Genomic DNA, 21,405 nt, shown 5'->3' with positions numbered 1-21,405 from the left:
AACCCCTGACCACTTGTTTAAGAGATGAGAGCCCTTACCACTCACACCAGCCAACTTTGGTATAATAGTGTTTGTTGTTCTGGTAACTTTTTGTCAAAAAATGGATAAATTAGGTGTAAACGATCGAGAGGCCATTTCAAAATTCAAGAGCTACTTGAGAGTTGAGTAGACCTGTTAAACTGGTCAATCAGGTCGATCAATCTAGGTTGTTTGGGTATGCAAGAATTCTGGGTGAGTCGGCTCATTTCAGATTCGGGTCATTTTCGTATGGGTTGTTACCAAGTTATTTGGGAATAATGGTGAATATGCAACAATAAATATTTAGGTCGGATCAATTCAGTTTCAACTCAAATTCGGATCCTCAATTCGGGTCCAGGTTAGATTATTCGGGTCGGGTCGGGTCGGGTCGGGTCATTTAGTTCAAGTAAGTTTTACCAAGTCTACTCGAGTACATGTTTTTACACGTAAGACTTAGGCAATCTCAAATACTTTCTCGACTTGGAAGTAGTTTGCGTTAGAAATTCTATCTGAAACCGGTCTTCTTGGCTTAAAGCCAGAATCGGTTCCAAATTCCAATAACAAATTGGGTAAAATTTCACTTTTGATCAAACTTATGTACCCTAATTAGTATATCTAAAACTTAGATTAATTTTACAATTGTTCAAAGTACATGGTATTACTCACCACGAACCATATCAGATTATGTTTTTTTGGGACTCTTAGACTAACTATGGTGACGATGGACAACCACATACTTAAGAATATTACATTACATTATTACAAGTGTGACATAGGCTGATAGGCAATAATGCATTTATAAAATTATCACCGGCATACCAAACTACCAACCTTAAAAAAAACATTTCTTTTCTTTGCATTCTATTTCCCTTTCACAATATAGTCTTTCATCTCTGAAACCAAAACAACTAATGGACTTAGCAACTTCATTGACATTAGTTCAAACCATACTAACTGCACTGCAATGCACCCAGCTTCTAAAGGCATGGTCCATGTGGGGCAAAGTGGTTGATCTTGATGAACTCGGTGGCGAGGTTCGTACCATTAATAAAGTTCTCCTAGACGCCGAGTCCAAACAAGACGAGCTCTCCCAAGAAACACAACTCTATATTCAGGAGCTCAGAGATGCTATTTACGATGCTGATGATTTGCTCGACGCGTTTGTCACTTTGGCTAATCATAACTAGTTTGATGGCAAGATTAAACAAAAGGTTAGTCATTTCATTTCCCGTGTCAATCCGTTTAGTCGTTCTGCTAAATTGTCCAGTCGGGTGATGGATATCATGGCTAAGTTAGGCCGTATCGCTGGTAAACATAGCAAGTATGGCTTAAGTCTTAACCAAGAGAGTATCAGTAGGAGGGTGGAGACCTGTTCTCAACCGAATACTGAAATTATCGGGAGGGACGAGGATGTCGAGAATATTGTTGGGATATTGCTAGACTCTAATAATGTTCGAGGAGATGTTTCGTTTCTTACGATTGTTGGGATGGGCGGGTTAGGAAAAACGGCTCTTGCCCAGCTTGTGTACGATCATGAAAACATTACCAAAGAATTTCCCCTGAGGTTATGGATTTGCGTCTCCGACCATGATCAATCAAAATTGGATGTGAAAACAATCCTTACTTTGCTTTTGGAATCAGCAACCAAAAGGAAACATGATGGATTTTCAATGGATGTTGTAGTAGGTCAACTGCAGAAAGAACTAGCAGGAAAGCGGTTTTTGATTGTTTTAGACGATTTATGGTCAGAAAGTTGTGATGAGTTGCGGCAGTTGGTTGGATACATGGTGGGAGGCAGAGGAAGCCAAATTTTAGTAACTTCCCGTTCAACAGAAACCGCGAACATTTTAGGTACTGGTCTTATGTACGAGTTAAAAGGTTTGTCAGACGAGAACTCACGGCGTTTGTTCCAACTGATGGCATTTGGAGAATTGCTAGAACAGGCCAGCCCAAATCGCTATAACGAATTCAAAGACATTGGCGAAGCTATTGTTAAAACATGTACTAATGTCCCTCTCGCTATAAGAGTGCTTGGAAGTCTTTTGTATCGACAAGATATAAGCAAGTGGCAGTCTGTGCAAGCTTTGGGTTTAGCAAACGTAAGGGAAGGCCGAGATGGGATAAAACCAATTTTAAAACTTACTTATCACAATCTTCAATCCTCACTAAAGAGTTGTTTTAGCTTTTGCTCTTTATATCCTAAGGATTTTGAGATACGAAAGGATTTGTTGATCGGTCTTTGGATAGCACAAGGGTACATTGTGCCATTCGAAAAAGGTCAGAGTCTAGAAGAAGCCGCTGAGGAGTATTTTCTGATTCTGTTGCATAGGTGTTTTTTCCATGACATACGAAAAAATCAATTTGATGAGATTTTGACATTTAAATTACACGATCTCATGCATGATGTTGCTACAGAAGTCGCTGAAAAGGAAATTTGCGTAGCAAGATCTTTTAATGGTGATGTGAATAAGGAGGTTCGCCATGTATCCATTAAAAGAGAGCAATATTCAAATTGCTCTTTCGCCAAGGCTCACATTCGAACATACCTCCATGTTGATCCCGCGTCTTATTCTGACGACTGTGCAAATGTACCTGTGGTCACAGTTTTAAAGAGATACAAGTGTCTAAGGGTTTTAGACCTGAGTTATCTCAATTTCAGAATTCTGCCGGATTCAATAGGTAAACTGATCCATCTAAGGTATTTAGATCTCTCCGATAATTATGATATGGAAGTGCTCCCGAAGTCAATCACAAAACTTTATAATTTGCAAACATTGAGTCTTGATTCATGTTTTAGATTGAAAGAGTTACCAAAGGATTTGAGCAAGCTGGTCAATCTTAGAGTCTTGGGGCTATCTCGTTGTCACGCGTTGGCTTTCATGCCTTCCGGGATGGGTAAGTTGACCGATCTGTACAGGTTGTCTAAGTTTGTGGTGGGAGAGACGAACTCAAGAACGAAACATGTCGAGTTAGAAGGCCTAAAAGCTCTGAAGAAGCTAAGAGGGTCTATCGAAATTGATATCCACTTTCCTGAAACTGGTGCATTGGTTCAGGATGACAGTCTAATAGATGGAGGCTATATGAGAGACAAGGAGCATCTCGATCGCATTAGGTTTAAGTGCAACCATAAAAGTGGTTGCAGAGTAGCAGCTGGTGACGAGGAAAATTTTCTGAAAGCTTTACAGCCGCACGCAAATTTAAAGGAGCTGCAGTTGGTAGGATATGGTGGTGCAAGAATGCCGAGATGGGAAAATGAAGATAACTTGGCTACCTTACTTCCTAATCTCATTCGATTGGTTCTTGACAATTGTCCTGAGATTCAATGCCTCTCTTCTCTCGGAAGACTGCAGCATCTCAAAACACTAAATATCGAGTCTTTGCCAAAGTTGGAGTACGTACAGAGCCAGCCAGGGTCGAGCAGAGATGTTATTGGATTATTCCCTCGTCTTGAGAATCTTTGTCTTCGCTTCTTGCCTAAATTAAAAGAATGGTGTCAGGACTGTCAGCAACACCAGTCAGCTCTATTCTTTCCTCAGTTAAAAGTTTTGCAGATAAGGGACTGCTCTGAGCTGACATCGCTTCCGCACTGCCCTAATGTGGAAGAACTAGATTTACACAGGTTCAATAAAGACCTGCAGATAGCAACAAATGCTACAAGTAGTCCCAAATTGATGGCATTGAGTATCGATGACATGGCATGGTTACAATCTTGGCTGCCAAAGGAGTCTTATCAGTCTCTTGAATACTTGAAATTAATCGACAACAAGGAGATAGAAAACTTGACTGAATTTAAGTACGTCTTGGAAGCATGTTCATCTTCCCTGCGAACTCTTGAGATATACAACTGTCCTAAGCTAACGAGTCTTTCAGATGGGTTGCGCTCTCTCGTTGCATTGGTTAACTTATCTTTACGCTCCCTCCCTATAGACAAACTTTCAGATGATGGCATGCCCTGGGAATCTCTTTGTGACAGTCTACACTATCTTGCCATTTCTAAATGCAAAGAACTGCAGTCATTCCCTGAGTGGATGCCGAAACTCAACTCTCTTCGACGACTTAAGGTTGAGGGCTGTTCAGAGGGGATGTATGAAAAATGTCAAAATCCAGATGGGCAAGACTGGCCTCACATTCAACACATACCCCATAAAACAATTACTCTTGGTGTGCAGTAACCGACCCTGTGATGAAAATTATGAATTCTGATGAGCAGCATTCAAGTTTGATTGAAATCTTTTAGTTCAGTACATGTTAGAGGATATTACATTATTACGTATTTAATATGTTAGTATTATCGTAATATCCTCTGAAAATACACTTTATACACAATCATTATAAATTGTTTGTACACTGTGTTTTGTTTGTGGTTCCAGCACCAGAAAGTAGATTATACATCTGATGCATTATCACCAGTTGTATAGTTTCTGAACAGCCTAGTAACCATGTAATAAAGACATGTAAATTGTTAAACAAAACAAAATAAACTATGAAAGACACGTGATTTTTGCTGGTAAGTGGTAACCATTGAAAAATCGATTTATTAAACATGTTATTGGAAATGGCGTGTCTAGACTCTAGAGTTGAATAATTTTTTGTGCACATATGGTAGTTAGGGTTGTACTTTTTCACATACGAATTTTACTACATACTTCATTAGCAATGTCGTGCCTCTACCATATCTCAGATTTTAGATTTTCAAATCATACGTGAATACCATTTTTTTTTTTTTGGTGACGAGGGGATGCGCATCCGTTACCTTTGGCCACCCAAGAGTGATAAAGTCTAGACGGTATAAATTCAGGACATAAACACTCCACAAAATTGCTCTTAGGAGACTTAAACCCGAGTCTTTTGAAAATTCACCCAAGTTTTAACTGAGTCTCAATTACTTTAATTTTCCTTTTTGTCCAAGGAAAATGTTAATTTATTGTGAAAGATTCCCGCCAGAAAAGAGTACCAATATGTTAGATCTTTGGCTATCCTAAAAATTAGGGTTCATAACTAACCCAAATTCGATCCTAATTACTTCGATCAACAATTAATTCTGCCGCAATGATTCAAAATATCAATTCGGTACACACAACACATTACATCATTTCGGATATGGAATCGTCTACTACTTCAATTTCTATCACTGAACAAGATCGTCAAATTTGATGTATGTCTTACTGGCATTTGAACCTTAATTTCGTTAAAATTTTGTTTTTGTAATGCTTGAATCTTAGATGCATATAAAACATATCAAATCAAACAATTATTTTTAAGTAATTGAACCAATTATTTCAAATTTTTTTCTGAAATTGCTTATTGATGAATATGATGATTGCTTGTAGATCAACTACCTTGATCGCCGCCGTAGCTGGATGTTGTATATGATTGATTTCTCATCATTGTTATATTAGATGCAGAATCGTAATAATAGATGATTGTTGAGAAGTCACTATGTAGAAATCTGATAGGACTTCATGGCACCTTGAAATTGATCTTTGTTTTTCGGATGATAATACAGTAATGAGATTGTTTACGATGAATTACCATTAGACCGACTGCTTTTTAGGATTTAACATAACCCGCTTTTACATTGTTATTTACCATTTTATCATCCCCATAGCGCTTCAATGTGTCTTGAACAAACCGTTATGCTCCTTCTGTCCTAATCATTTGTAAGAATAAAATAAAACAAATGATTCGGCTGGAGGGAGTATTTGCGATTGGAACGGGTAATGCGGTCTTCTTTAATCATTGTCAATGGTCCATTACTTCATTTTCGATCTATATAATGTCATTAATTATTGAGTAGAAAAGTCAAGGAAAAAAATCAAAGACTTCTCATACAATCTTCCCTATTAGTGAAAATTGTATTCTAGTAACTATTGAACTTGCTAGGAAATTGGTGATCCTTAATCATATACTACTGCATTATCCTATTACCAGTCACCAATTTTAGACCTCATTTATTCGACATTCGCGAATAAATTGATAGCCTTAGAAAACTCAATGAAGTTTACATTAAAACTTCCGGGCAACTTCCTGCTTTCATACTTCAGCTAGGATGGAAAACTCAATTAAGTTAGGTACTGAAAGCAAATAGATTGGAGGGAGTACAAAGAAGTAATTGCACCTTAAACGGGCACGCTCTCATTGATATTAGACCGGCTTTTTATTAGGATTTAACATAACCCACTTGTACATTGTTCGTAACCATTTTATCCAGAAAGAATTTCCCATAATCTCCCACCTGAAAGCAATTATCTCCAACTTCTGTACCTTCATCTTCTAGTTATCACTATAATATGTTCTTGTTGTCATTATAATCCTTTACTTGCATCTTTCATCTTGCGGTTAAGCTACCGTTAGCCACGTTAGATAGGTTTCTTAGCATTTTGTATAGTGTACTGTATAAGCATGTACTTTTATGAATATTAACTATACAATTCTCAAACTTTTGTTATTATCATTTGTTGGGTTAAAACAACTTATCCAACACAAGTTACACGGACAAGGTATAATGAAGGGTGTTACATGTATTAATATTACATGTATTAATGAAGTACATGTATGTAACACTTTGGATTTTGGAGTTAAGTGAATATGAATTCATTTGTTTTTACAATTACGTAAAAACATATGAATGTGATTAATTCATTTAAGGGTAACGTGAGAAGTGATTTTATTATTATAAAATCTAACGTCTTTTCACAATGCTATAAAAAGGATTGAAATCCTTTGGAAAAATATATCTCACAACAAAATATCAAACAAGGTGACTTAGCTTGGTAAATAGCAAGTCGGGTTTGAGGGTGAGAGGCAGTATAACGGGTATTTTTATACAATAAGTTAGGAGGTTACTCTAGGGGTAATATTAGTGACATTGACTAATATTATTTGAAGGTTAGAAGTTGTTATCTTATATTATTGTGGGTTTCGAATTGGTATTTAATTCGGGACGGTTACGTTGTACTGGTACTATATTATTATAGTGGATTCTAGTCTATTTGGCTAGTGGGTTTTACTTCCGGTTTGGAAGGTTTTGCCCTGGGTTTGACCCTAAAATACCGTCTCATCTTATTATTGCTTACATTTATTTACTTTTACGGTTTAATTGTCAATTGGTTGCTTCCGTTGCGCGTGGGAGATTGACGCTAATTTCCCAACATCATTTCCATAGCGCTTAAATGTTTTGAACAAACTGCCGTATTTGAGAATTGAAGGGTCACGAATCACCCTTTTAAACCTAGCCACAAAATGTAGTCTTATGTTTATAATCTTCTACTCCCACCATCCCATTTATGTTGTCTTCTTGCCTTTTATTTTCTTCCAAATTGAATGTCCCATTACTAAATTTGTGATGAAAAATGGTGACGTCCAGTTTAGCCCTTAGTTAACTAAGTTTACAAATGTTTCATCCCAATTATATTTTCTCATTTACTGATAGTCAAATGGATAAATGGTAACTTGTTTTTTTATAACATACAAGGGGATAATATAAGCGGGATGGAGGGAGTATTTTCGTCATCACTTTGTGAGAGACCATTGTTTGGCTAAGTGTGATGTGGTCCAAATGTCCAATCAATATATCATAAGTTGTAGAACAGAAAAGTCAAGGAAAAAACTCAACGACTTCTCGTTCTATCTATCCTATTGTATTCTAGACTAGTAGCATGATTTGGTGCTACTATTGAACTTGCTAGGAAATTGCTGATCCTTAATCAATTAATCATATACTGCACTATCCTATAGCCATCATCCACATTGAATGATTATCATAAGGTGGGGTGATCCTATGATTATAAATAGGATTCATCCTTGATACTTGGGTAACAAACCAAAATCTTTTTAGTCTCATAAGTACTGTCTTAGAGAGCTCTTAAGAGTTTTCTATCATATTCATCTCATGTATTTATTTATTTCCATTTTCTTTGAAAGAGATATTTTAATCATGTGTAAACAAATGACTTTTTTTCATTATAGTTATAACTAATTAAATTAATTACTCTGTTACAACGCACGGTCTTTTAACCTAATAAAATAATCTTAGGCCAATAATAACGAATCCCAAACTGAATTTAGACTGAACCTTCTGTGCAACTTCCAGCTTTCATACACTTCAATTAAAAGAAGGAATTGCACCTAACAGTGTCTTTCACTCCTCTCATATTAGTGTAAAAATTTACCCTCCATTCAGATCCCATCAGCGTTGCTGCTCATCTTTGAACTAAAACATGGACATAGGAACATTATTGTCTGTAGTTCAGACTCTGTTAACTGCACTGCAGTGCTCCCAGCTTAATGAGCTGTGGTCCATCTGGGGCTTTAAGTCCCATCTTGATGAACTCATCGGCATTGTTGCTACCATCAAGAAAGTGTTACTGGACGCTGAGGTCAAGTATGAGGAGTTATCTCAGGAAACGTTGCTCTATGTCCAGGAGCTCAGGGATGCTGTTTACGATGCTGATGATTTGCTTGACGAATTCATCACTCTCACCAAGCAAAAACAGCTCATGGAGGATGATAAGTTTACTAAAAAGGTGCGTCTTTTCTTTTCCCGTTATAATCAAATTGGTGTTGCTTATAGTATGTCTCGTGGGGTTAAAGAGATCATGAAGAAGTTAGACGGTATCGCTAGTAAGCATAGCAAGTTTGGCTTAAGTCTTGACCATAAGCCTATCATGAGGAGGAGGGAGGAGACATGTTCTTATCCAGACAGTCAGACACTGAAATTATTGGAAGGGATGAGGATTTAGAGAAAATTGTAGAAATGTTGCTAAACTCTGATATTGAAAGAGATATGTTATCTCTTACTATTGTGGGGATGGGTGGATTAGGGAAAACGGCTCTGGCCCAACTTGTATACAATCATGAAAAGATTACCCAGGAATTTACCTTGAGGTTGTGGACTTGTGTCTCTGATCATGATCAGTCAAAACTGGATGTGAAAACAGTCCTTGCTCAGATTGTGGAATCTGCAACAGGTCAGAAGTATTATGGTTATTCAACAGAGGTGGTGGTAAACCGATTGCGAGAAGTACTAGCACAAAGGCGGTTCTTGATTGTTTTAGATGATTTGTGGACTGAGAGTCGTGATGAATGGCGAAAATTGGTCGGACACTTGGTGGGAGGTAAAGGAGGAAGTCGAGTTTTGGTAACTACTCGTTCAAAAGAGACTGCAAAAATAGTAGGGAATGGTCCTATATACGAGCTGAAAGGTTTGTCTGACGAAAATTCTTGGCGATTGTTCCAAATGATGGCATTTGAACAACTTTTGGACCAAGTGTGCCCAAATAACTATGACGACTTCATAAACATTGGCAAAAATATTGTTGAACTATGTGTCAATGTCCCTCTTGCTATAAGAGTGATAGGAAGTCTTCTTTACGGACAGGATAAAAGCAAGTGGCTGTCGGTTCAAGACTCAGGGTTAGGAAACCTTGGGGAAAACGAAAATGGGATCAAGCCAATTTTAAAACTAAGTTATCAGAATCTTCAGTCTTCATTAAAAAGTTGTTTTAGTTACTGTTCTTTATTTCCCAAGGATTTTATGATTAAAAAGAATTTGTTGATACCTCTTTGGATAGCACAAGGCTACATCATGCCACTGGAAAAAGGTCAAAGCCTAGAAGATGCAAGTAAGGAGTATTTTTTAATTCTGTTACGAAGGAATTTTTTCCAGGATGTACTCATAGATCAATATGGTGAGGTATTCTCATTTAAATTACATGACCTTATGCACGACCTTGCTTTGGAAGTTGCTGAAATGGAAGTCTGCCCAGCAAGTTCTTTTACGGGTGAGGTGGATAAAGTGGTCCGCCATGTATCTTTTACGAGAAAACAACATCCGAACATACTTCCAGGTTTATAATTTTCGTAGTAATAACAACTATGGAGAGGTACTCATTAATAGAGTACCAGTACTTGAAAATTATAGGTTTCTAAGGACTTTGGACTCGAGTTTCCTTGAAATCAAATCTTTGCCTGTCTCGTTAGGGAAATTGATCCATCTGAGATATTTAGACCTCTCCGGTAATGATATGGAAGTGCTCCCAAAGTCCATCACAGAACTATATAATCTGCAAACTTTGAATCTAGACGATTGCTGGAGTTTGAAAGAGTTGCCGAAGGATATGAGCAAGTTGGTTAATCTTAGAGTCTTCACATTATCAAATTGTACCAGGCTGTGTTCTATGCCTCCGGGAATGGGAAAGTTGATTCATCTTTGCAGGCTGTCTAAGTTTGTAGTGGGAGGAGGGAACTCAAGTCAGAAGCAACATATGGAGTTGGAAGGCCTAAAAGCTCTGAAGAAGTTACAAGGGTATATTGATATTGATATCCACTTCCCTAAAAATGGTGCATTTCTTAAGGACTACAGTTTAAGAGACAAAGCCTACATTAGAGACAAGGAGCATCTCAAATCCATTAGGTTTGAATTCATGCACAAAGAGCGTAGTGAAGTAGCCATTGGTTATGAGGAAGAGTTGTTGGGAGCTCTGCAGCCGCATGTTAATTTGATGGAGCTGGAATTAGTGAAATACCATGGCGCGAGAATGCCTAGATGGGCAAAAGATGACAACTTTGGCTACCTTTCTTCCTAATCTCATTCGTTTGGAACTTGATAATTGTCCGGGTATTCGCTGTGTCCCTTCAGTGGGAAAACTATATTATTTGAAATAGCTTACTCTGAAGAATCTGCCTTATTTGGAATACGTAGTGAGTTGGCCAGGAACAACCTCATTGCCGGAGACATGTGGAGAAGTTACGCCATACTTGCCCTGCCTGGAGCAACTTTGGTTAAAGAATCTGCCTAAATTGAAAGAGTGGTGTGAAAGCTCAGGGGAGAGAATGGGAGGAGATAATAGCATTAGCAGTAGTGAGGAATTGCATCTATCATCTCTTTTCCTTTCGGAGCTAAAATTATTGGAAATAGAGGAATGTCCTCATTTGGCATCTCTCCTGCATTGCCCCAAAGTGGAAAGGCTACGTTAACATCATTTCAATGAAAGATTGAGAATAATAACGGATCCTACATGTTGTCTCAAATTATGGGAGCTGAAAGTAGACGACATGGCGTGGTTATGTTCTTCGCTACCAGAAGAGTCTTTTCAGACGCTCACTCACTTGGAATTAATAGATAACGAGGATGTGTAGAGTTTAACTGAGTTTGGGCAAGTCTTACGTGCCTGCTCATCTTCACTGCATAGTTTTACAATACAGAAGTGTCCGAAGCTAAGGAGTCTTTTAGGAGGAATGGGCTATCTTACTGCCCTAGAGACATTATATTTAGAATCGCTCCCAATAGTGACTCTTGAAGATGAAGAGATTAACGGAGAAGTTGAAGGCAGTGGTGTGGCATGGGGATCCATTTGTCACACCCTCAAATTTCTTGATATTTCAAGTTGCACACAACTCCAATCATTTCCGAACTGGATGCAGAAGCTCGTATCTCTTCAGTCTCTTCGTGTTTTCAACTGTCCAAAGGAGCTGTATAAAAGATGCCAAAATCCAAATGGGGATGACTGGCCCAACATTAAACACATCTCCTTTATTGAAATCAAACCTTGGTTCTGGTGATCTTGTCTTAGCCTAGTAACCGAATATTTAACTCAGTTTTTGTTGTGAAGTTAACTCTACCGGCGACCTCAACTTTGCACCTGCAAAAATGCTGTAAACTAATCCAATTTTTTGTAAGTTAAAATGTTGCCAGATATATAAGTAACTTTCATCCTTTTTTTTTCAACCAGAAACTATGTTTTTTTCGTCTCTTTTCTCCTTCTGAATATTTTACTTGCATGCTTATACATTCCCTACCTTCAGCAAAATCATAACGATAGGTTAACATTCTTTCCAGGTTAAATGGTTGATGTATGAAATTCAGGAACGTCAGCGGAAGCCGCTGATACCGTCAGTACCAAAAATAAATACCTAGATACTACTAATAGAAGTCAGCGGTAAGTAGGGTCGATCTCCACAGGGAGGCGGTTACTATCTACTTGTCAATTCGGTTTGTCTACATAAGATTAAGCAAGAGAAAAGGGGATAAGAGAAATTAACAAGGAAGAGAGAGGGAACTAGGATTTCGGGTCAATGAACGTCAATTAATTGCAGTTAAGGTCACAGATTAGTCGTGTCGGTCTAAGGGGCAACGAATATCTCATTCCGGTCTAAATTCGCCATAAGATGCTATTAGCTTAACTTCCGCCCTCACTAAAGCATCCTATTGTTCACTGCGGGTCTCACCCCTTCCAACCTTCCGGTCTAGGTCAAGGCTTACCAAGGTTAAAAAGCTAATTGCATCGATTCAGCAAGATACAATTAAAGCAGCGATTAACAACATAGACTTAAACAACAACGACAAATCTATAAACTAATTAGCAATTAACATCCATTCATCAAATCCCCTAATACTAGCAGAGAGAATTAGCTAGACATAATAAAGGGAAGAACAGAAACAAAGGAAAGACGGGAAAAAAGAGGAAAGCAGTTTACAGAGAAAGAGTAAAGTATCAAGGAACGGAGTCCAATAACTGTTTTTCGATCCCCTAAATGTGTTTGTCGTCGTCCTATTTATAGAGGAGACGATTCTTATTAAACCTAATAGCGAAATAAAACAAAAAGCCCGAGCCCAATAGCAATTCCACTCGATCGAGCCCTTTAAAACTGCTCGATCGAGCAAAACCAAGCACGAACCACTCGATCGAGTGAAATAACCACTCGATCGAGCAAACCCTAAAATGCATCCTTTCGATCGAGTAAAGAAAGTACTCGATCGAAGTAATTCTACCATCCAAAACCACTCGATCGACCTATAAAGCATTCAATCGAGTGATATTTGACTTCAGCAGCTCACAATTCCGTTAGTTTCAGCTTTGACTTGTCTTCTTAGCTCCCGAAACGGCTTCACACATCCCGAGACAGCTACATTTCCGCTCCAAAACGGACGGTAAAAGGCTTGATTTCACTACTTTCTGGTCCATTCCTCCAAATAGAACAAAACAAACCAAAGTAGCACATTCGGGGCATTTCGTAGCATAAAACTACGATAATAACATAGAAATACGTGCATAAAAAGGCCAAAAAGGACTATATAAAATGCACGTATCAGCCGCTAAGATAATAAAAGTAAACAAACACCCGGATGATAACATCGTGTCTTTTGTATGTGGCAACAGTCTCTTTTCATGTTATGTTAACTCGCTTTATAAATGTTTTAGTTATTTCTCTCATGTATTCAACAGTATCACACAAGATTAAGTGATTGAATCATTACAGTAGTGGCATTACTGGTACTACTACTACTACTACACAACTTGCTCTGAAAACGCCAAAAAGACAGCTTACTTTGTTCTGATTGTTTATTGCAATTTGTAAGCCACCAAAATTGAAAATTCTGAAATGCCCACTTATACCTAGCAGCCGTTGTTTCATAAGGTAGCTAGCAGTCTTGGTATGGGCTCTTAGAATGAGAAGAAAGTGCAAGGCAGCTTCACTACCAGCGAGTAATAAGTAGAGAGTATTATCACTACATAGAGTTGTTCTTTCTATCACACACATACACACAAAACACCGCATTTTATGGTAAGAAAACAAGATGGATTTCGGAACACTGATAAACGTTGCTCAAACTCTCTTTGCAGCTCTGGAATGTTCGGAGCTTAAAGAGATGTGGTCCATGATGGGTTACAAGTCTGAGCTTGATGAACTCAGACGCACGGTCAACACAGTGAGGGCCGTGCTTCTTGATGCCGAGGCTAAGCAGGAGAACCTTTCTCATGAAGCGCGTTTTTGGGTTGAGGAGCTAAAGGAGGCTGTTTATGATGCTGATGATTTGCTCGACGAGTTTGTCACTCTTGCTAAGCAGAAGAAGCTCATGCAAGGTAGCAAATTCTCTAAAGAGGTGAGTATGTTCTTTTCCCGTTTCAATCAGCTCGCTGTTGCTTACAATATGTCTCAAGGGGTTAGGAGGGTTAGGAAGAAGTTAGATGGAATTGCTAATAATCATAGTAAGTTTGGCTTAAGTCTTGATTACCATCCTCTTCCTTGTGACCACAAGCCTATAAAAAGGAGAAGGGAGGAGACCTGTTCTTATGTGAATAACACGGATATTATTGGAAGGGATGAAGATGTGGAGAACATTGTCGGAATGTTGCTAGACGCTGCTGGCGGCCAGCGGGATGTTTCCTTCCTTACTATCGTGGGGATGGGTGGGTTAGGGAAAACTGCTCTTGCTCAGCTTGTATTTAATGATAAAAAGGTCGCTAGAGAATTTCCCTTGAGGTTGTGGACTTGTGTTTCGGATCAAGATCAAACTGAATTTGACGTGAAAACAATTCTTGCTCAGATTCTGGAATCCGGAACACACCAGAAGCATGATGGCTCTTCAATGGAGGTTTTAATAAACCAGCTTAGGGAAAAATTAGCAGGACAGCGGTTCTTGATTGTTTTAGATGATGTGTGGACTGAGAATCGTGATGAATGGCGTAAGTTGGTAGGACATTTGATAGGAGGTAAAAGAGGAAGTTGGGTGGTGGTAACTTCACGTTCGAAAGACACTGCAAACATTGTAGGAAGTAGTCATGTGTATGAGTTACAAGGCCTATCTGATGAGAATTCATGGCGCTTGTTCCAACTCGTAGCATTTGAACGAGTGCTCGACCAAGCAAACTCAAACCCCCACATCGGCCTCATTAACATTGGCCAAAAAATTGTTAAAAGTTGTGCTAATGTCCCTCTAGCAATTAGAGTGGTAGGAAGTCTTCTCTACGGACATGATAAAAATAAGTGGTTGTCGGTTCAAGAGTCTGGGTTAGCTAATCTTAAAGAAGGTCAACACGGGATAAAGCCAATACTAAAGCTGAGTTATCATAGTCTCGAGTCCCCGTTAAAGAGTTGTTTCAGTTATTGTGCTTTGTTTCCCAAAGATTTTGAGATACAAAAGGAGTTGCTAATCAGTCTTTGGATAGCACAAGGCTATGTTGTGCCATTGGAAAAAGGTCAAAGCATAGAAGATGCCGGTGAAGAGTACATTTTGATTTAGTTGCGCAGGTGTTTTTTCCAGGATGTGCAAACACATAATCGTGGTGAGATATTTTCATTTAAATTGCACGACCTTATGCACGATGTTGCTCTAGAAGTTGCTGAAAAGGAGATCTGTGCTGCAAGTTCCTTCACGGGTGACATAGATAAAAAGGTTCGCCATGTATCTGCTATGCGAGGAAAGTATGCAAATTATTCTATCACGAAGGCTCACATTCGTACATACCTTCACTTTGGCACGTGTATCTCTGATGCGACGACTGTAGATATAGAGCTAATCCTGGAAAGTTACAAGAGTCTAAGGGCTTTGGACTTGAGCTTTCTCAATGTCAAAACTGTACCATCTTCAATAGGAAAACTGATACATTTGAGGTATTTGGAACTTTCTAGCCAGGATTTTGAATCGCTCCCCAAGTCTATTACGAAACTGTACAATTTACACACACTGGATTTGTTCTACTCCAGTAAGTTGAAGCAGTTACCAGAAGACTTAAGCAAGCTTGTCAATCTTAGAGTCCTGAAAATGCCATATTCCGACAGCATAACTTTTATGCCGTCAGGGATGGGTAAGTTGACCAGTCTTTACAAGTTGACGAAGTTTGTAATAGGAAAGGCGAATTCAAGCTTGAAACAGCATGTTGATCTTGAGGGCTTAAAAGCTCTGAAGAATCTGAGGGAGAGTATTAAAATTGTTATCCACTTCCCCGAAAGTGGAGCATTTGTCAAGTGTGACAGTGTAAAAGAGGGATTCTATATGAGAGACAAGGAGCATATCAAAGGAATTACGCTTGAATGCAAGCATGAAGAGAGTAATAGACAGACGGATTATGAGGAAGAGTTGGTCGGAGCTCTCCAGCCGCACGCCAATTTGGAGGAGCTGGATTTGGTGGGGTACCGTTGCGTGACAATGCCAAGATGGGCAAAAGAAGACAATTTGGCTACCTTTCTTCCTAATCTTGTTAGTTTGTGCCTTGACCATTGTTCCGAGTTGCAGTATCTTCCTTCATTAGGAAAACTACATCATCTTAGGTCACTTCATATCAGTGAACTGCCCAATTTAGAATACATAGACAATCATCCAGCAATAGCTTTGTTGCCAGTGTCGAATGGAGAAGGCCTGTCATTATTGCCCTGCCTTGAGAAAATTTATTTCGATAAGTTGCCTAAGTTGAAGACATGGTGGCGGAGATCAGGGAACGAAACTCACCAATTCTCCTCTCTCACCCTTTTCCGATTAAAAAGTTTAGGTATATTAAAATGCCCAGAATTAACCTCTTTGCCTTACTGCCCCAATGTGGAAAAGCTGAATTTTTTCGATTTCAATGAAAATTTTCAAATCATTACAAATAAGGGTACATCTGAGTTGTTAGGGAAAGTTACTTCCTCCACATCTGCTTCTCCCACAAGCTATCCCAAATTAAGGAAGGTGTATACCGACAACTTGGCGTGGTTACATTCCTCCCTGCCTATGGATGCTTTCCAATCTCTCAGCTACTTGCTCATTTTTAATGACCAGAAGCTAGAGAGTTTGACAGAATATGAGCAAGTATTCCGTGCCTGCTCATCTTCCCTCCACACACTTCGGTTTAATCATTGTCCCAAGCTACGGTGTCTTTCTAGAGGACTGGGGCATCTCGCTTGTTTGGAGAGCTTATATCTATCCCGAATCCCCATAGTGAGTCTTGCAGACGAAAAGACGGATGTAGAAGATGAGGATGATGGCAGGCCGTGGGGGTCACTCTGTAACTCCCTCCAGTACCTTGAAATTGCCGAATGCAATGAACTGAAATCAATTCCAAGATGGTTATTAAACCTCACCTCTCTCCGTCATCTTGCTGTTTCAGGATGTTCCGTGGACCTGTATGAAAGATGTCAAAGTTCAACTGGGCAAGACTGGCCCCATATTCAACACATTCCCAACCTTTCAATCACTCAAATTAGACAGTGATTCATTGATGGATATGGTGATTATGTGCTGCACCTCCCCTGTCCTTAGTTTGCACCGGTAAACTCCTGTTTTTTTCGGTTTTTCCTGCTGGCAATTCCGTAGCTGTGTTACCGTTTCCTGTCTCACTTTGTTAATATCATAATCCATGAGGCTATGTATAGTCTTTCTGGTGTAAATCTAGTCCTACGTATATATTTGTATGTGGCTGAGATTCTGGTTTGATTCATATATTCATTTGGTTGCAGTCGATAAAATGGCCAGAAAATTCGTCTTTAGGCTTACACGATAGACAGATAAATGGAATCGTAGTTCAACTAACCACTCTGGGACTAGGTACTTGGAAGAGCTAATTGCACAGCTAACTCGAAGAATCCGGCATAGCGTTCCTGACTCGAAGAAATATGATTGTGACCATTGTTTTGTCATGGCGTGAATGTGTGAACAATTATTCAAAGGTGTGGCAATACAAATTATTCTCATGTTTAATACTCAAGTTTTTCACCTCTGTCCTCATTTTCTAGAATTTTGTACAATTGTACTGTTCAACTACATCTCGATAATAGACTTAATAATTCCAGGAAAAAAAACTGTGAAAAGCGAATACTGAGAGAGTTCTCAAAATGATTTTCAAATGAAACATCAAACAAGAATATCAGTGGTTTTCGACCGAATCAAGCGTGTAAGTAATCAAGTAATCTAAGATCAAATATGAGAAATATGTGTTGTGCAGTTGATAATTTTACTAAAATTTTTAGTGATAACCCTTCTGAATTATGTCCATTGTCCAAGCGATATCATAGACCTGGCAAACAGATCGAGTCGTGTCGGGTTCGTGTTCGTGTCACATGTAAACGGGTCACAAACACTCAAACCCAAACCCGACCCAATTAAATCTCGTATTGTTCGTGTCGACCCACTTACATAAATTGGTCATAAAGCCTCAACCCTAACCCGTTAATTTCGTGTCGGGTTCGTGTCGTGTTATCGTGTCATGTCCATATTTGGAAAGTTTAAGTATGTTTATGTGATTTAGGATCAAGAAAAGTTTGGATGAATTTAGTAAACAAGTTATTCGTGTCAGGTTCGTGTTTAGAGAGCTCAACCCAAATCCAACCCAATTAAATATCGTGTCGTGTTCATGTCGACTTACTTACATAAATGGGTCATTAAGCCTCAACCCAAACCCGTTAATTTCGTGTCGGTTTCGTGTTGTGTTATTGTGTCGTATCATTATTTGCCAGGTCTAAGTTTGAAGTACGTGGTAACTGGCAAGCATTTTACATTAAAAGAAATGTGACGCCCAAATGCGTAAATAATCAAGACATGGCGTTGATCATATTACCTCCCCACCAGAAAAGAACGTCGGCCCGTGGAAGGGGTACGGCTTGGACGGGTTGGCTAATGCTTGGTCCTAACACGGTGTAAGGAGCTTTACATTTAGCCGCATAATATATGAGAATTGCACGCGCGGTCCTTTCACTTCGAGCCCTTAAATTTTATATTTCCGCTTATGTATTTTCATTTCCGTTTTCATAGTCAAGTAGTACTCCAAGATTACTTCCTGCGTGATGAATCTTGGAGCTAGATTCTTAGTTTAAGTTATGTTTTTAGGCGTTTAGATTTCATATCGCTATTCTGCACTTTCAATGTATCCTGCTACCAGGATCAAAATATCAAATTTGCCTCTTTGAGAGGTGCTAGTCAATAAAAACCGCTTCTCATCTTTAAGCTTGATCTTGCTTACAATAATCGTATTGCTTACTTTTATTTCTTTCGTGTGCCGGACTTTGATAATCGTGATTAGGATTCCCGACACACATCCCGAGTCCCGATAAGCGTGCTAGTGGGTGATATCACCCTCACTAGTACGAGACCCTTGTTGCTTGCATTCTTGCCATAGAGTTGGGCAAGGGTGCGCACCACGGTCCGCCAAAAGTACCGAATCGTGACATTTGGTATCACAGCCCGCTCTTCGAACGTGTTTCTGCAAGCTGTATTTGTTAATCGGAATCGAGAAAATGGGCAAAAGGTGGAAGAACGAGTGGGATACTTAGAGGACGTGTTCGACAATAGACTTCCAAAACTCGAGGGCGTCGTGATCCGAATGGGGGAGAGCCTCGAGGAGTTGGAAAATACAGTTAGTGGCTTCGAGTCGGCAATGATCGGGTTGGATGTCCGGATCCAAGCGATCAGTGATACAATCCCCGGTGATCGGTAGGAAGAAATCACTCACCTCCATCGAAAGATCGAAGAGCTAGAGAACACTTGTGCCACGCTCTTGAAAGCGACGGCCAATGGCGGGAAATCTTTAGGGGGCCTTAAGGTGAAGGCACCCACACCTCGTACCTACGATGGGGCGAGGGAAACGAAAGCGGTCGATAACTTTGTCTTCGATATGGAGCAATACTTCAGCATAAGTGGGCTCGACGAAGAATGGAAAGTCGACACGACAAGTATGTACTTGGTGGACGATGCCAAGATGTGGTGGTGGGGTAGGTACAAGGAAATCAAAGCGGGCACGATCGCGCTAACATTGTGGGCCGACTTCAAGAGGATTTTGAAAGATCACTTCTACCCCGAGAATACCGAGTTTGTCGCTCGGAGGAAGCTAAAGGAAGTAAAGCACACCAAATCAATGCGGGATTACGTAAGAGAATTCTCAGCGTGCATGCTCGAGATTACTAAAATGACCGAGATGAACAGGACATCCGAGTTCATCAACGGATTGAAGAGGTGGGCTCAACAGGAGGTAATGAGACAGAACCCCAAGATTCTATCTTTAGCCATATCGGATGCGGAGCGTCTTCTCTATTTTTACAGGGAGCGTGAGGTACCTCGAGATGTAGCACCAGGGGAGAATACTGGTGCGCTGCAAATTGGGTTCAATGGAAGAAAGCCACAAGCTAGTTCGATTTCGGTTGGGAACAGTCGGTTTCGCTCACAAGGGAGCAAAGCTCATGCGGCAAGCAATGTGAACTCACCCACAAGCTTGTCTTCAAAGGTAGGAAACTCAACTGCGTCTACAACAAAGAAACCATTCGCGTGTTTTGTGTGCAAGGGTCCTCACTGGATGACCGAATGTCCCAACAAGGTCGAGTTCAATGCGATGATTCAGAATATGTCGAAGGGGGCTCAAGTGCGTCTTGACGGGGCGCTGGCCGACTATCACCAAGAATATGACGAAGACTCGGGTGATGAGAAAGACTAGCCGCGTATGGGCTCACTACAGAGGATAAGTGTGATGAGGAAGTTGGAAGAACCCTTCGCCAAGAAATCCACCGGGCTCATGTACGTGGACTTGACGGTGAATGGGAGGAAAGCACGAGCCATGATCGACTCGGGTGCATCCCACAACTTTATGACTAAAGAGGAAGCCGATCGGTTAGGATTAGTTATGAGCGACGCTAACAACTGCCTAAAGCCGGTTAATGGGAAAATGAGACGTGTCCAAGGAGTGGCTAAGAAGGTCGCGGTTCAAGTGAGTGAATGGGAAGGGGAGCTTGACTTCATCACCGTTCCGTTGGATGATTTCAAGTTAGTACTCGGGATGTAGTTCTTTCAGAGAGCATTAATAGTGTTAAAGCCAAGTGACGATTCGATGCTGCTAATAGGGTCTTTCGTAGTGAAGACCATGGATGGGGATGAGGACAATGGGAACCCTCGAATATCGGCAATGAGGGTGATACCGACGCCGAGACAAGGGGCGCAACCTTGGGAGTACCCAATGGTTCAGCGGAACCGAGGGTGAACAAGACTCAGGCTAACTATGCTGCTAAGTGGCATGGGAGACAAAATGAGAGGCTACCACCTCAAACGGGATGTAACATCCCCCTTCTTACCAGGCCAAGGTAATTGGGAGATGTTATCATCTCGGTTTCCCAAGGCGGTGAAATCGGAGTTGCAAAACAGTTAATATAAATAAAGTATTTAGTGGATTACAGAACCATAAATGAATAAATGAAATAAATGATACAACTCATGACTAATATACTCTTCTAAAGAATACTATATCATGCCGACTCGACTCCAAGCCTGAAGCTCGTCCCGTCTCCCGCGTGAAAACAAAACAACCTATACTTAACCTGCTCCTCATATGATCGGATATATCATATGGATCGACACATGCCACCCCAGAAATAAGTGACAATTACACAGACACACAAACGTCAGTTTCAATAAATAAATAGAGTGTGACACGACTCAAATTGTGTGAGTATGCAACATAACTATAACATGAATGAGATGCTATCAAACAACAACCACTCCGGTACCGGGACACGCCTAGACGTATCCACAACCACCATGGTACCGGGACACGCCCAGACATACCGACAACCACATTGGTATCGGGACACGCCCAAACATACCAATTACCACAAACAGGTACCGGGACACGCCCAGACGTACCGGGTCCT

The 21,405-nt window shown here is 40.0% G+C and overlaps 4 protein-coding genes across 5 annotated transcripts; all 4 read left to right on the top strand.

Annotated features, from left to right (window-relative positions):
• The first annotated feature begins 1,301 nt into the window (after positions 1-1,301).
• LOC141620671 (putative disease resistance protein RGA1) lies at positions 1,302-4,190 on the top strand. Its single transcript, XM_074437481.1, has one exon. The coding sequence runs from the start codon at positions 1,302-1,304 to the stop codon at positions 4,188-4,190; it is 2,889 nt and encodes a 962-aa protein (XP_074293582.1).
• Positions 4,191-4,871: 681 nt separating this feature from the next.
• LOC141617933 (putative disease resistance protein RGA3) lies at positions 4,872-11,741 on the top strand. Of its 2 annotated transcripts, none has more exons than XR_012531247.1 (2): positions 4,872-5,173; positions 5,349-5,703. XR_012531247.1 is itself a non-coding variant. In XM_074435059.1 (2 exons), exon 2 carries the CDS (start codon positions 8,705-8,707, stop codon positions 9,872-9,874), a length of 1,170 nt encoding a protein of 389 aa, XP_074291160.1. In that variant the 5' UTR covers positions 4,872-5,173; positions 8,442-8,704; the 3' UTR covers positions 9,875-11,741. The 2 variants fall into 2 exon arrangements, 1 of the variants encoding a protein (XP_074291160.1); XM_074435059.1 differs by lacking the exon at positions 5,349-5,703 and adding an exon at positions 8,442-11,741.
• Positions 11,742-13,597: 1,856 nt separating this feature from the next.
• Positions 13,598-15,043, top strand: LOC141620670 (disease resistance protein RGA2-like). The gene has a single exon (XM_074437480.1). The coding sequence runs from the start codon at positions 13,598-13,600 to the stop codon at positions 15,041-15,043; it is 1,446 nt and encodes a 481-aa protein (XP_074293581.1).
• A 75-nt stretch (positions 15,044-15,118) lies between these two features.
• LOC141620669 (putative disease resistance protein RGA4) lies at positions 15,119-16,990 on the top strand. The gene has a single exon (XM_074437479.1). The coding sequence runs from the start codon at positions 15,119-15,121 to the stop codon at positions 16,988-16,990; it is 1,872 nt and encodes a 623-aa protein (XP_074293580.1).
• The last annotated feature ends 4,415 nt before the right edge of the window (positions 16,991-21,405 follow it).

Source organism: Silene latifolia, chromosome X (genome assembly GCF_048544455.1).
Source record: "Silene latifolia isolate original U9 population chromosome X, ASM4854445v1, whole genome shotgun sequence".
NCBI lineage: Eukaryota > Viridiplantae > Streptophyta > Magnoliopsida > Caryophyllales > Caryophyllaceae > Silene > Silene latifolia.
Note: the sequence above shows the minus strand (reverse complement) of the source record. Positions and strands in the feature narration are given on the sequence as shown.